Source organism: Schistocerca cancellata, chromosome 2, assembly GCF_023864275.1.
Source record: "Schistocerca cancellata isolate TAMUIC-IGC-003103 chromosome 2, iqSchCanc2.1, whole genome shotgun sequence".
Taxonomy (NCBI): domain Eukaryota; kingdom Metazoa; phylum Arthropoda; class Insecta; order Orthoptera; family Acrididae; genus Schistocerca; species Schistocerca cancellata.
The window spans coordinates 810,330,827-810,344,958 of NC_064627.1; the positions used below are offsets into that span (position 1 = coordinate 810,330,827).

Here is a 14,132-nt window from a genome sequence, read left to right on the forward strand (position 1 = left end):
TCTCTGCACGCCGCACCATAGTGCTCTTCTCTCCCTCCACTCAGAACCTGCCATCCTTCTCACTTCCCCACCCACTCCAGATTCTCATGTGACAGTCACATTATGGCTGGAGTTGCCAGTAGTAGCGGTCATATGTGCATAAGGTGTGCTTGGTTCTGTGAATATGTGTGGGTTTTTTCTTCTCTGAAGAAGGCTTTGGCTGAAAGCTATGATGTGTAACAGTCCTTTCATTGTGCCTTGTCACATCCCAAGCGTGGGTTTTGCAAGGGATTGAGCAACACGGTTCGTGAAAGGGATTTAGCTGGTTGACGTTAGTGAGAGGGAGACTTTTGATCTGGCTAAGATGTTGAAATCCCTGGTGTGAAGGTACAAGGCTAGGAAGTGGGTAGAAGTAAACTCTCCCAAACCTTACACAAGTTCTAGTTTATTCAGAAATAATACAGATTGCCCTAACTGTGTAGTGATTGTACCTACAGGATGGCCAAGTCTATTAAAGACATGGTGACTAGCTTCCACCGTTCCGACTAACTGATAGAAGCTCTTCAGTACCTTCTCGCCTGCCTACAGCTCGTTCCTCAGCCCAAGTCAGCTGCTGCTATCCACACAGACTATTTTTGTCACCGGGAGCCTAACCTCTAGAGAGAGAGAGAGAGACCGGAGCAGCGTGCTCCCAAGTTTTGTTAACTTTTCCCCTTTGACCCCGTCAGCACTTGGCATGACGTATCATCAAGTGCAACTTGCCCTTATTGGGTATTGTTTAAGTATTAATTTCATTACTTTTCTTCACAAGCTGGGTGGAGGGATAGAGGGGTCTCTCCCTACGTGGTCACGTACTGTGTCCTGCGCCCTTCATTGGCTCCTCATGATGTAGTGCGGTCCCCACCACGGGCTCTCTTTCTCTCTCCGCTCCCAGACTTCTCTCTCTAACCAGGAGTGCTTTCTGTTGATACTCTAAGTGACTGTTTATTACAGCTCCCTGCACAGAGCTTCTTTGTATCTTTATAACTTGGTGGCTGTTTGCTTTCTTATCTTGCGCAGCTGCCCAGCAGGCAGTTTGGACTCTCCAGCTGTGCCGTGTTTCTATTATGACCCCTCTGCCATGCCTTGCGTCCAGCACTACATTTTTAATTCACTTACTATGTACTATTTCTGGCGTACTGCCTGAGAATGACTGTAATTAGACTTGGCTTTTTCCTGCAGTTACAACAGCCTGCCTGCAAATCCATGGGTCATGTTTACAGTCAGTAGCAATCTATCATTTTCCTAACATTGTTGATATTCCAACCTGGAGTTGCACTGTTTGATTTTGACTTCCTGAATCAGCTCACTCAGCAAGTCTTAACACTAATTATTCGCAGTAGTTTGTGTCACAAAGGTGTCTCAGAGACTGTTTCACTGGGTTTTCACTTTGTCTTGGTTTTCTGAAGCACAATAGCAAGCCAATTTGTATTTCATAATGCCGTATTTTGCAATCTTATTAGTGATTTAAAGAATACAGCCAAGCACTGCAAAACTCTAATGAATATGCAATGCCGTCACGAAACAGATTGCTAATCTGTCACAAAATCCACTTGCTACAAATCTGTGTCATATGAACAACAGAGTGTTCAGCAGCTTTCCTTACTGTATAGTACTATATTCTAATTTTCTGTAACAACTAATTCTGCTATAAGGAAGACAACAATATACATTAAGCAACAAATTGTATTTTGCTGCCTTGCAGCATTTAAGTCATTTGCTGTCTGGCAGGTTCAGTAAGTTCTCCTCCAATACTGTCCAAACAGAATCTGAATAATAATGATAGTGTGACTTTGTTAAAGCCTGAGGTACAGAAGACTTTACTTAAAAAAAGAAAAGATAATAGATAAAAAGAAAATGAGTATTAACATTTTTGATAAAGAACAGGATTACCTACTTGCCTACAGCTGAAACAGAAATATCCACAACTATATTATATTAACATATGATCCCTGAATATTGCCACCCTTTTACCTATTCGGGAAATAAGTTCAGATTTATTTTATTTTATTTTTTTTTTTAAAGGCACTACATTAAAGGTTGTTTATAATATACAACTTGACGTTGCAACTGTTAGCTATTTTTCTACATAACTGCCTCCTACATTAAGGCACTTGCCACACCGAGGAATGAGTGTTTCAATGCCATCATTGTAGAACGCAGCCACAAGTGAGTTAAACAAGTCTTTGACCCTCTCCTTTAACTCATCGTAATCTTCAAACTCCTGTGATCCACCCATTTTCATCTGGGAAAGAGGTAGAAATAATGGGGGTGGCAAATGAGAGTTGAATAGAGGATGATCAAACAATCCCCAGTTGAAAATATTAAGTAACATTTGTGTACATGTGGCAGTATGCAGCCTAGTGTTATTGAGTACAAAAATGGTGCCAGAACTCAACATCCCATTCACAGTAAATTTCGAAGTTTACTGTAGTGCCTCTTTCCACAAAATTAACAAGGAATAGACACTTTGTCCCAAAAAACAGATATCAGTTTCTGTGCAGATTATATGTTTGGTGACAATTTAAAATATTATGTGGCGAGCTAGTGTGTTGTTTTTTGTCTACAGGTTGATATCTGCCACTCACATTTCATCAAATATCACAACGTAATCGAAGAATTTGTCTCCTGTAGTGTTCGCATCAGCAATGATAATGCAGCCTCCATTCTCTTTATTTTGTGGACATGTGTCTGAAACTTTGGGACCTATTATGTTCAACAATTGTGATAATCAAGTTTAGCCATAACAAGTTTGTACGTAAATATCTGTGGGAAACTGACTGATAATTCTGTAATCATGAAACTAAAAATTTTTCTGATTCTGTCATTAACCCTTGCAACAAGTCCATTTGTCACAGCAGATGACCATCCACTTCTTTCTTCATTGTGGACATTTTCCCAAAATTTCGGAAATACATGGCACCATTTCCTTATAGCATTATCACCCATGTTCTCTGTGTATACTGCACACAAAGTTTCCCATGAATGTTTTTTAGACACGGAAAATATGAGGGCCTTTTTTTTTCAAACTCCGATAGGCTATAAATAAAAGACAAGTTTACAGAAAACAATTATTTTGTTACCAAAAGTCTTGAACACTTATGGTTACTTTTCAACATAATCACCGAAAAGATTGAGACATTTATTGTACCTGTGGACAAGCTTTCCAATACCCTCTTCAAAAAATGTTGCCACCAATGATTGCAGATGAGCATTGACGTTGTTTTGAAGATCTTCATTGTTTTGAAAGTGCTGCCCTCTTAGCCACATTTTCAGTTCAGGGAAAAGGTGAAAGTCGCTGGGTGCCAGGTCAGGACAGTACAGTGGATGATCGAAAATGTCTCATTGAAATTGTTCAAGGAGCCATTGGGTTGTGCCAGCAGTGTGTGGACTAGTATTGTCACAGATCAACACAATTCCCGAAGTCAAATGCAAATTTGGTCATTCAAAACAAATGAAGAGGAATGCTGACTGAAGACATGGCTAGGAGGGCAGTACTTTCAAAAGAACAAAGATCTTCAAAAACAACATCAATGCTCGTTTGCAATCATTGGCGGCAACATTTTTTGAAGAGGGTATTGCAAAGTTTGTCCACAGGTATGATAAATGTGTCAATCTTTTTGGTGATTATGTTGAAAAGTAACCGTAAGTGTACAAAACTTCTGGTAATAAAATAATTGTTTCCTATGACCTTGTCTTTTATTTATGGCCTATCGGAGGTTGGGAAAAAAACAGCCCTCGTATATTAAAGCAAGTAATTAATTGGTAGTGAGATTTTTTAATGATGGTGGCCATTTTGATTTATAGCTGTGGGGCAAACAACAGTTCAATATCATTTCTTGTGTAGCATTTGGACCTAAAATCCAAGAATTTTTGGGAGACAGAGCTACAACGAGACTATGCAACTATTCCCAACGCCTCCGTGCACCAGGCAGCGGAACTTACATTCCTAACAATCTTCATACATAAGAGGAATATGTTCATTTATTCAAAATTGTCCTCTTCTGTGCTCATTCATGGATTAATCATAATGTTAGCATCAAGGAGAAACTTCTATTGCATGTAAAATATTGCTCAAGGAACTAAAGAAAATAACAGGCAGGAATTGTAACACTATTATGATCTGTCTAACTGTCACTACCTAACACGTTAAGAAAGTACACTCTGATATCTTCGGGATGTGGTATTCATGCAGCAGACGTCAAACATATTGTTATAGGTACACACACCACAGAAAATTAGGCTCCAGTCGTCAACAACTGTCAACTAATAAATGAAGTACAATGAAATGAAAGGGCTAAAATGAGATCTCCTGTATGTGCTATTGCCATGAAATTCTGCATATGAGGAATCCTCACCCTCAGCATCTTTCAGGTAGCTGAGCTCTCATTTGTCGCTCTGAAAAGAACAGAATATGAAGCACATGATGATAGTTATTTGATTTTTGCATCTATTTCTTGGTATGGTTGGTTATATTTGCCGTTTCAGTAGTGCCATTAGGTAGAATCAGACAGTGTAGTTTTTTTTTTACAGCATCATTATATCACAGTATGAGGCAATATATGCACACCTGACAAAAAATTAGTCACTTCCAGGAGACATCCTGACAATACTGTGTAATGCTATCTCAAGTCTCAAAAACGGCCTCAAGTTTCTTCAGGTATGCATGTCCAGATGAAGTTACCAAACTGTACAGGTGTTGATTACCCCATTTCACCCATTGTTCCAAATAGTCCCAAACATTTTCTATGAGATTAAGATTGCGAGATTTAATGGGTCAAACAAAGTGTGATCACAGTGTGAATGTGCGGGCCCCCAAAGCATCATGAAACCACCTCTAACCTGAACTACAGCCTCCACACACTGCTGGTTGAACACCTCATTAAGCTGTCAGTGCACTCACTGCCTTGTATAATTGGAAAGAGGCAAAATCACATCTTACCAGCCAACACTGTACAACTCCAGTCAGCTGCTGTTCAGTTTCTGTGTTGTTTGGCCTACAGAAGACATCAAATGGCCTTTCGCAAGGCACCTGACTCCAGATAGCCAATGTGCGCATTTCCTGTTGTAATGTTCCGTCAGAAACTGGCCGAGATGGATCTGCATTCATTGATAGTAGCAATTTCCATAATTTTTTTTAAACCTACTGTTATTCTTTGGTTAGCATCTTTTTACAACATCTCTTCTTACATCATATTGCAAGTCTGGGTGGTACATTATTCCTTCTAGTCAACATTGGACACTCCACACTGATATACCAACAAATTTGGCAATGTCATTCACAATGTGGTCATCGGTAGGTCCAAAGACATTTAGCTCTGTTCTGACATTTAGTAACGTCTCCACACTGACCCATCTTACTGCACTGATTCCATACAACCATCACACATACGACTTATGGCAGTGGAGGAGGATCACGTGAATGTCTGATACCAGTTCTACACCACCCGTAGCACTCCAGAGTGACCGGCATGCTCTTGTAAGACGGTGACTAATTTTTTGTCTTGTGAGCTTATATTGTGTGGTCTATCATATAATTCAACTGCAGGTACTTGATATGGTAACCACTATCACCCTTTTCTTTTTACCACAATGTTGATTTGAATTGTTGAAAGTGGAACCACTCACAAACTATTATCTATAAAACAATGGTATTCAAGATTTCCCTGAAGAGGATTTTAGCTGACATTTATTGTAATTTGGGGGTATACACAACATGTTAAATTCATTTTGTCCACATTGCATCCCCTTGTAACAACACAAGCACACAGTTTCCACATATCACAGGTAAAGCAGTCTCTATTGGTTGGATGATCTTAACTTCAGTAGGGCCTCCTTTTCACGCTGTAGCTCTTGACACCGCTTCTCATTGGCAGTTATCCTTTTTTCCAGAGCTGTCAGTAATGGTCCAGATACGGCCTCAGTAATCCGGCAGAGGGCATGGGTTAGTACTGGAAGAAATAATAAAAGTTCAGAGGCAGGATTATCACTAATAATTGCATTCAGTAAATTCAAAAATTACACATCAGTTACTATTGGCTCACTATTAAACAACACGAAATGCTCTATACGGGACATTAAATTGTTAAATCAAAGAAGACTTTATTCCGTGGCAAATGTGCTGCCTATTGCTGAATACTGACGACAATTATGCAAGCTTCTTTCAAATCTTCCATGCTTTGTCTCCAATAATTACATATATTGATGTATGAATATGGCTGCTACCCTGCAAACTTTCTCAGAAAAACTGAGGGTTCACATGTTTTTTGCATTTACAGCCAAGGTTTGTCTATCATGATATCTCGACAACTTCCCTAGTTATTTTTATACTGTGCCGAGTGCAAATTTCATTGCTTGCTGTTTGGACTGCAACAAAATTGTGAATGGAACATAATGCAGACTACCCTTGTGATTGAAACTTCCTGGCAGATTAAAACTGTAATCAGACCATGACTTGAACCTGAGACCTTTGCCTTTTGTTGGCAAGTGCTCTATTGACAGAGATATCCAAGCACAACTCGTCCTCATAGGTCCAGTTCTTCCAGAATTTCTTCTCTTATCTGGAAATGCCTTTAAGGTCGTTTCCTGGTGCTGTTAAACAATAAAATGATCAAAAGAAATTCAAAGCATAAATAGTTATATGTAAGAAGAATGCCACAAGACAATAAACTTTACTGAAAAAGTCTTAGTAAGAGTGCATCAAAGTGTTGTCTGAGAAGATCTAAGCAAACTGGGTGCCACACTCCATGGTTTACTTAAATAAAGCATCGGCCCTTGTTAATTAAATTATCCACCTTTCTAATTTCAGTTGCCTCCTTGATTACACTGTCCCAAAAAGTTCATCACCTGTGCCATGATGACGGTACTTTTGTATTTCAATTAATGAAGAAGCAGTCAGAATTTTATACCTCCCATACACTGGTGCCATTTCAGGGAAGATCGGAAGAATACTGGCAAAATATTGTTTTAATGTATATCAAATGCTCCAACAAAATTAAATGGTCTGAAAGGTTATGTGAAAGATAATATGAGGTTCCAAAAACTAGCTTTATACCATGTGCCATGCAAATGAATGTTGCATGTTAGGGAAACTAAAAAAAAATTAAAAAGAAAACAAGCATTACATCAGACTTGAGCAGACAATTTGATCAGCTGCTGCTGAACATTGCCTTACCCGCGAGCAGGAAATGAAATACAAAGAGACCACATATTGGTGCAGGCAGCAAATTTTTGGAACAGCTCAATAATGGAGGCAATTGATATTAATGTGTCAGATTATTTAATCAACAGGTACAGACACAATAGCTTAAAAGCATAGGATATGCCATTCAACTTGTTAAATCTCACTGGAAAAATGTCTATGTACCCTCTCTGGTCATAAATAAGCAAGTTCCTATTAAGACTTTTCCACAAGGTGCACTGTCTAATGGCATTCTTCTTACTAATAACTTTTTACATTTTGGCATTCTGTTTATATTCGGTTTGAATTTATGTTGAATGTGTTATTGTTTAATGACGCCAGCAAACAATCACAAGGGTGACATGCAGTGTGTTCTGATCAGTTTTGTTGAAGTCCAAATAGCAAACAACTAAATTTGTGCACAAACCTGACAGACAGCTAGGGAAGTTGTTGAAATATTATGTAAAGAGAAAAAGATAATTCCGCTATAAACCAAAAAACTTGTAAACTATATTGATATTATTCAGAGAACAGCTGTTCTAGTAGCAACGTGGATTTATGGTGGTTGGTCAGAAAGTAGTACTTCCTACTTTCAACACATATAGTACTGAAGTAACATAGCAAAAGTTTGGTGTTTGGTACCAGAGTACTGTTTTCTAAAGTTTTTGGGAATACTGGTAAGCTTCAGCACTGTAGTACTTGAAGAAACAGCTAATGTTAGCATGTGAATCAGACAAGTGTATGTGCTGGAATTCCTCAATGCTGAAGGTGAAACCCTGAATTTTATGTATGGGAACTGTGAGACGACTGTCTCTGAGTGATCAAAAGAAGAGCAGCCAGTGCACAACTACCTTAACTGCACTAAACACCCAGTATGTAATCCCTGAAGATACTTAAATCATATTTTCATGAAATTTGCACATCAAAGTCTCTGATGATTTCCATGATAGTGCAAGAACATATATGTGTGGCAAAGACTGTTCACTCTGCACGACTTGAATGGGAATTCTGCTTTATTTTCCTAAATTTGTCATTGAATACTACGAAAATTTCACTTGAGTTTTCTTGTGAATTAAAATTTATATACTAGGGGACAGTACTTTCTGAATGACCCACACATTTCGGCTAGAGAAAGTCGCAAAAACCAGAAAGTTTTATGTAATGTTTATTTTTATTCAGCTATTCTAATACAAAGCAGAGAAAATGGAAATATTAAGCATCCTCACTACCTATATCACCTGGCAAACAGTGTGCAGTACAACAATTTGTAATGCATATGGCTGTTTACAAACATTGCAACCATAAAAATAGTGGAAACGTTTAAATTACACATGCTTGTCCTTACTGAAGCTACTTTTCTAAGGGCTTGTCTTAAATATAGCCACATTTGTCTGTCTGATATCATTTTACATACAAGAATTTAATCAGCAATTACCTGCTCTGTTGTTCAACTGTGCAATGTAGTTCAGATGAGGAATCTTTGTTGTTTTGTCATAGCTATCCTTTTCTTCTTGAAACAGAATTTCTGGCAGTACCGCCATTGACTAAAAGATAATAACTTAATATTAGACATCTTAAAGAAATTACATATCTATATTGAAATCAAACTTCATCTCTGTAATTCTACCTGAATATTTGGTGTAGATAGTGACACCGTTGGCTCTATATGTAGAGGTACTTCCAGCTGTCTGAATTGTGGAGAATCTCCATGTGGATTTTGAGTGACAGACTGGAAGCATGTGATTTGAATTTTCTGCTCCTGTGGAAAAAAATTACAAGTGGGATTTAGTTTTGATGATGGCATATTGCCCAACAAACAAGCCAATACCAATGACTATTAGGTAATTTTCCACACATATTGTTGAGTGTATTTTTAAGTGTTGCCTCTGTACTGATTGTCACCTTTCCTATGTTCAAATTCAAGATGATGCATAACCAAAGGCTACAGCTGCATAACTAAACTCTGTATGTTAATACTAAACTAGTATCGAGCTATGAGCTTATTCTTAGAGGTAGACTTAGATTGCAATCTTGGCTAAAATAAAAGCACCACACAAAGGAAAGTATTCTGATACTAGTTCATCTACATCTATATGGATACTCTGCAAATCACATTTAAGTGCTTGGCAGAGGAACCACCTTCACAATTCTCTATTATTCCAATATCGTATAGCATGCAGAGAGAATGAACAATTGTATCTTTCCGTACAAGCTCTGATTTCCCTTATTTTATTGTGGTGATCATTCCTCCCTATGTAGGTCAGTGTCAACAAAATATTATCACATTTGGAGGAGAAAGTTGGAGATTGGGGTATCGTGAGAAGACTGCGTCGCAATGAAAAGCGCCTTTCTCTTAATGATGTCCAGCCCAAATCCTGTATCATTTCTGTGGCACTCTGTCCCATATTTCGCGATAATACAAAACTTGCTGCCTTTCTTTGAACTTTTTCGATGTACTCCATCAATCCTATCTGGTAAGGATCCCACACCGCGCAGCAGTATTCTAAAAAAGGACAGACAAGCATAGTGTAGGCAGCCTCCTTAGTAGGTCTGTTACATTTTCTACGAGTCCTGCCAATAAAACGCAGTCTTTGGTTAGCCTTCCCAAAACATTTTCTATGTGTTCCTTTAAATTTAAGTTGTTCATAATTGTAATACCTAGGTATTTAGTTGAATTTACGGCTTTTAGATTAGACCAATTTTTCGTGTAACAGAAGTTTAACAAGTTCCTTTTAGCACTCTGTGGATGAACTCACACTTTTTGTCATTTAGGGTCAACTGCCACTTTTCACACGATTCAGATATTTTTTCTAAATCGTTTTGCAGTTGTTCTGATCTTGTGATGACTTTATTAGTCGATAAATGACAGCGTCACCTGCAAACAACCGAATACGGATGCTCAGATTGTCTCCAAATTGTTTCTATAGATAAGGAACAGTAAAGCGCCTATAACACTACCTTGGGGTAGGTAACCCTATTCCTATTCCATTGCCATAGCTTTGATTCCTGGAGTTCAGCAACTTATTGTCTCTAAATAAAAAGTAGTAGACTCAGCTTTTGCAAATGTCACATAGCAAAATGCGGGGAGAGTAGTAGCTAGGTATGTTATAAAGCCAGTGTCAGACTTCCTTCAGCCCACAACTCCTAGTATTCCTTCCCTTGAGTCAAATATGGGAAGTTAGAGGCACTGGTAACTGGCAGCAAAACAAACCCCACTACAAAATGATACTGCGGATCTTAATGCAAAAGAAAGACAATTTCAATAATGACCATGCAGTTAGAAGCTTTGGGCCCAGTACAGGAAACTGCAGAGCTCATACATTAGCACAATTTGCCAAAGATGACAACATGTTTAGTGTTAAAAGGTGCTTAAAATACAAACAGAAAAATGAATTAGCTACGCTAAATTAACTAAAAAAGAAACGAACTATATTATATCAAACAACAAATAAATTTTACAGTTCATCACAGTTTTAAACCATTTTAGACTTTCACAATAAAGGACATAGGCAAGGGATAGAAAACTATGTCTATCAGCATACTCTGTGTAACATACATGGTACTCACCAAAATATGTTGTTCTAGAAGTAGATAGAGCAAAATGGATTATTTGCAAGTTGTGAACAAAATTACAGAATGGAGCAATAGTGGTGGCCTTCTGAATTATACACACACACACACACACACACACACACACACACACACACATTGGTGTGTGTGTGTGTGTGTGTGTGTGTGTGTGTGTGTGTGTGTTCATTGTTTGAATATACATATAAGTGATAAAGCTTCTCTTGGACTTCATCTGGATAGTGGGAGACTTAGGACTACAACAGAAGGCAGGCAAGGAGATTTCTTATCACATCACTAAACTATCCATAAACTAAAAAGAGGTTGAGAAAAATACACTGATCGAGTGTGACTGAATCAGCTTCATTTTACTGATGACATATGAGCTGAAGTGGTTAGAGAAGCTAACAAGTTTTTCAAAACCAAACATTTAATGCGACCGAAGCAGATAGTAAGCACTAGCAAATTTTGCCCCCCCATGAACCATGGACCTTGCCGTTGGTGGGGAGGCTTGCGTGCCTCAGCGATACAGATAGCCGTACCGTAGGTACAACCACAACTGAGGGGTATGTGTTGAGAGGCCAGACAAACGTGTGGTTCCTGAAGAGGGGCAGCAGCCTTTTCAGTAGTTGCAAGGGCAACAGTCTGGATGATTGACTGATCTGGCCTTGTAACAATAACCAAAACGGCCTTGCTGTGCTGGTACTGCGAACGGCTGAAAGCAAGGGGAAACTACGGCCGTAATTTTTCCCGAGGGCATGCAGCTTTACTGTATGATTAAATGATGATGGCGTCCTCTTGGGAACATATTCCGGAGGTAAAATAGTCCCCCATCCGGATCTCCGGGCGGGGTCTACTCAAGAGGATGTCGTTATCAGGAGAAAGAAAACTGGCATTCTACGGATCGGAGCGTGGAATGTCAGATCCCTTAATCGGGCAGGTAGGTTAGAAAATTTAAAAAGGGAAATGGATAGGTTAAAGTTAGATATAGTGGGAATTAGTGAAGTTCGGTGGCAGGAGGAACAAGACTTCTGGTCAGGTGACTACAGGGTTATAAACACAAAGCCAAATAGGGGTAATGCAGGAGTAGGTTTAATAATGAATAGGAAAATAGGAGTGCGGGTAAGCTACTACAAACAGCATACTGAACGCATTATTGTGGCCAAAATAGATACGAAGCCCACACCTACTACAGTAGTACAAGTTTATATGCCAACTAGCTCTGCAGATGACGAAGAAATTGAAGAAATGTATGATGAAATAAAAGAAATTATTCAGATAGTGAAGGGAGACGAAAATTTAATAGTCATGGGTGACTGGAATTCGAGTGTAGGAAAAGGGAGATAAGGAAACGTAGTAGGTGAATATGGATTGGGGCTAAGAAATGAAAGAGGGAGCCGCCTGGTAGAATTTTGCACAGAGCACAACTTAATCATAGCTAACACTTGGTTTAAGAATCATGATAGAAGGTTGTATACATGGAAGAACCATGGAGATACTAAAAGGTATCAGATAGAATATATAATGGTAAGACAGAGATTTAGGAACCAGGTTTTAAATTGTAAGACATTTCCAGGGGCAGATGTGGACTCTGACCACAATCTATTGGTTATGACCTGTAGATTAAAACTGAAGAAACTGCAAAAAGGTGGGAATTTAAGGAGATGGGACCTGGATAAACTGAAGGAACCAGAGGTTGTAGAGAGTTTCAGGGAGAGCATAAGGGAACAATTGACAGCAATGGGGGAAAGAAATACAGTAGAAGAAGAATGGGTAGCTTTGAGGGATGAAGTAGTGAAGGCAGCAGAGGATCAAGTAGGTAAAAAGACGAGGGCTACTAGAAATCCTTGGGTAACAGAGGAAATATTGAATTTAATTGATGAAAGGAGAAAATATAAAAATGCAGTAAGTGAAGCAGGCAAAAAGGAATACAAACGTCTCAAAAATGAGATCGACAGGAAGTGCAAAATGGCTAAGCAGGGATGGCTAGAGGACAAATGTAAGGATGTAGAGGCTTATCTCACTAGGGGTAAGATAGATACTGCCTACAGGAAAATTAAAGAGACCTTTGGAGATAAGAGAACCACTTGCATGAACATCAAGAGCTCAGATGGAAACCCAGTTCTAAGCAAAGAAGGGAAAGCAGAAAGGTGGAAGGAGTATATAGAGGGTTTATACAAGGGCGATGAACTTGAGGACAATATTATGGAAATGGAAGAGGATGTAGATGAAGACGAAATGGGAGATACGATACTGCGTGAAGAGTTTGACAGAGCACTGAAAGACCTGAGTCGAAACAAGGCCCCCGGAGTAGACAACATTCCATTGGAACTACTGACGGCCTTGGGAGAGCCAGTCCTGACAAAACTCTACCATCTGGTGAGCAAGATGTATGAAACAGGCGAAATACCCTCAGACTTCAAGAAGAATATAATAAATCCAATCCCAAAGAAAGCAGGTGTTGACAGATATGAAAATTACCGAACAGTCAGTTTAATAAGCCACAGCTGCAAAATACTAACACAAATTCTTTACAGACGAACGGAAAAACTGGTAGATGCCGACCTCGGGGAAGATCAGTTTGGATTCCGTAGAAATGTTGGAACACGTGAGGCAATACTGACCTTACGACTTATCTTAGAAGAAAGATTAAGGAAAGGCAAACCTACGTTTCTAGCATTTGTAGACTTAGAAAAAGCTTTTGACAATGTTGACTAGAATACTCTCTTTCAAATTTTAAAGGTGGCAGGGGTAAAATACAGGGAGTGAAAGGCTATTTACAATTTGTACAGAAACCAGATGGCAGTTATAAGAGTCGAGGGACATGAAAGGGAAGCAGTGGTTAAGAAGGGAATAAGACAGGGTTGTAGCCTCTCCCCGATGTTATTCAATCTGTATATTGAGCAAGCAGTAAAGGAAACAAAAGAAAAATTTGGAGTAGGTATTAAAATCCATGGAGAAGAAATAAAAACGTTGAGGTTCGCCGATGACATTGTAATTCTGTCAGAGACAGCAAAGGACTTGGAAGAGCAGTTGAATGGAATGGATGGTGTCTTTAAGGGAGGATATAAGATGAACATCAACAAAAGCAAAACGAGGATAATGGAATGTAGTCGAATTAAGTCGGGTGATGTTGAGGGTATTAGATTAGGAAATGAGACACTTAAAGTAGTAAAGGAGTTTTGCTATTTGGGGAGCAAAATAACTGATGATGGTCGAAGTAGAGAGGATATAAAATGTAGACTGGCAATGACAAGGAAAGCGTTTCTGAAGAAGAGAAATTTGTTAACATCGAGTATAGATTTAAGTGTCAGGAAGTCATTTCTGAAAGTATTTGTATGGAGTGTAGCCATGTATGGAAGTGAAA

The 14,132-nt window shown here is 38.9% G+C and overlaps 1 protein-coding gene across 1 annotated transcript in view; it reads right to left on the reverse strand.

The window, feature by feature from the left end:
* Positions 1 to 5,679: 5,679 nt before the first annotated feature.
* LOC126162683 (lys-63-specific deubiquitinase BRCC36-like) overlaps positions 5,680 to 14,132 on the reverse strand; it is a 51,439-nt gene continuing 42,986 nt past the window's right edge. Inside the window, exons 4-6 of the mRNA XM_049919338.1 lie at positions 8,826 to 8,957; positions 8,634 to 8,742; positions 5,680 to 5,969 (exon numbers count right to left, since the gene is read on the reverse strand). Coding sequence (XP_049775295.1) covers positions 5,818 to 5,969; positions 8,634 to 8,742; positions 8,826 to 8,957 — 393 coding nt within the window. The 3' untranslated portion in view covers positions 5,680 to 5,817. The remainder of the gene's footprint in view (positions 5,970 to 8,633; positions 8,743 to 8,825; positions 8,958 to 14,132) is intronic.